Consider the following 2192-nt stretch of genomic DNA (forward strand, 5'->3'; position numbering starts at 1 on the left):
AACTTCTGATCCACTTTTGCAATGATCATGAATGTGCCGCTTAGTTTATGATGTGTTGTCAAAATTGTGTTGCTATGTTATGACTTGTTTCAATCTTGTGACCAATCAACAACATTACTTGTTCTTTTGTCATGCTAGTGGTATGTAGTCTTCTGAGGAAGGAATTCATGTATCTACAGCTCATAGAGGATCTGCCTAGAGCAAGTCAATGGATACTTAAATAACAACTACAGAGGGTATGAAATATTGGAGGAGGCACAAATAGAGTGACATAGCTTTTTGGATGATCAGGACGTGGCTATTCAGGCCATTGAACAACTATTGTCGTTACCACAAAGAGCACCGTAACCAATGTGTGTTCTTGCAATTGCAATGCCTTGAGCACAAGTAGCATCGGAGGTACGTGAGAGTAATGTGAAAGAATTCATCATCCACTTTGTGATCGTTAGGATCTTGTGATTCTGAATCCAATATGATATGATGTAACATGCAATAGCATGGTAATCTCACCCTATTTAAACGATGGTAAGAGTATAAAATTATGACGTGTGCAACCAAACAACTATACGGTGTATGAGTAGAGCTAAAATAGATTGTGCGCAGCCAACCAAACGAGTACACAAAATCACATCACGAGCAAACAAACAACAACCAAATTTTAATCCGTGACTCGTTTGCAATAGGCTAAACCCTGGAGCCTACCTCACTGAGCCTACCTCCCAAAATAAGCCTAGACTACCATACGGCATCCTCTTTGTTTCTAGCCATGTTTTTGCTTGCTCTAGCAGACATGGTCTATCCTCACTTGTTCCCCGTGGTTGCTTTATTTATATAAAAAAAACTTGAATATTGTATCACACTCAGCTCGCATGCATTGACTTGGGCGGACCGCGGACGTGGTGAGTTTTGGCCGGTTTCATCACAGGCAGCTCACATGCAGGAACGTACAAATCATAGACACCAGCATGTACAAAACGACGCTGACACATGCGCACAGTATATTTTGCGCCTAACAGGAACACTTCAATAGTACTGTATATCTGATTTGTACACAAGGCATGGCGTATAGGTACGTACGGTACGTATAACACCTCCGTATATATGGAATGTGTCACGGCGGCTACGGCGGCGTCTGGGCGGCCATGGCGTTGACGATGCCGAGCGCGTTGGCGGTGAGGTGCGCGAGGCCGACGACGTGGGCACGCACGGCCTCCCTGACGCCGGCCGCCTCGCCCTTGAACCCTTCCATGCACATGCCGTCGTCGGTGAGCGCGGCGCTGGCCCACGTCCGGACGCTGTCGACGCGGAACCTCGCCGTCCTGCTCGCCTGCTGCGTCGCCTGGCCCTCCTCCTCGGCCTGCTCCGCCATGGTTTCCACCGACTGCCTTAGCATGCTCACGGCGTCCCCGAGCATGCTGACGCAGTCCCCCGCCGCCTCCGCCGCCACGGGCGTCAGCTGGCCTCCCGCGGCCATCTCCTTCATGGCCGCCTTCGCGTTCCGCGCGCCGTCGAGGGTCACGTTCAGCGCGGCCCACGCCAGCCGCGCCGGGCTTGTTCCCACCGCGGCCGCGTACGGGAAGAGCGTCTGGTCGCACAGCGTCGGGTACTCCGTCCCCGCGCACCACGACCTGATGAAGCTGACGTTGCCGGCGGCGGCGGCCGAAGGCGCCGGCCGCGCCGCGCCGGAGAGGCCGCAGCAGCAGGAGAGGAGCACGGCAGAGAGAAGCAGCAACGGGCAGCTGAGGCTACGCGGCGCCATGGCTAGCTCCGGAACGTCCGTGCCTACGTTCGTACGTGTTCTTTTAGCTGGTGGTGTGGCGGACGAGTTTCTTGGTGGAGCGGCTGTGCGTCTGGGGTATATATGGCCGGCACGCGATGGAGGGGATAAGGGCGCGAGCTGCACGTATGGCGCGAACGCCCTCGAAAGATCGCGAGCTCACGACGCAATGCAGGCGCTCGCGCGCTATTCACATGCCTGTCATCCTCATCCCTCTCCGGCCTCTGGCTCATGGTGGCAAACTCGCGATGCACGTAGCTCGAAATCGGAAGGCAGCTCGACGTCGCGATCCAGATTAAAGACTCATTTCCATCCCTGTTTCTCCGCAACTTGCACAGTGATGTGCCTTGGATTTACATGCAAAAGAGGGCCGCCTCTTCAGGAGCAGATCGCGGAGACACGCAAGTACGGCTTG

The 2192-nt window shown here is 54.0% G+C and overlaps 1 protein-coding gene across 1 annotated transcript; it reads right to left on the reverse strand.

Moving 5' to 3' along the window:
* Positions 1 to 935: 935 nt before the first annotated feature.
* On the reverse strand, positions 936 to 1943 carry LOC124705966 (pectinesterase inhibitor 10-like). The gene has a single exon (XM_047237649.1). The coding sequence runs from the start codon at positions 1757 to 1759 to the stop codon at positions 1121 to 1123; it is 639 nt and encodes a 212-aa protein (XP_047093605.1). The 5' UTR covers positions 1760 to 1943; the 3' UTR covers positions 936 to 1120.
* Positions 1944 to 2192: the final 249 nt, after the last annotated feature.

Source organism: Lolium rigidum, chromosome 4 (assembly GCF_022539505.1).
Source record: "Lolium rigidum isolate FL_2022 chromosome 4, APGP_CSIRO_Lrig_0.1, whole genome shotgun sequence".
NCBI lineage: Eukaryota > Viridiplantae > Streptophyta > Magnoliopsida > Poales > Poaceae > Lolium > Lolium rigidum.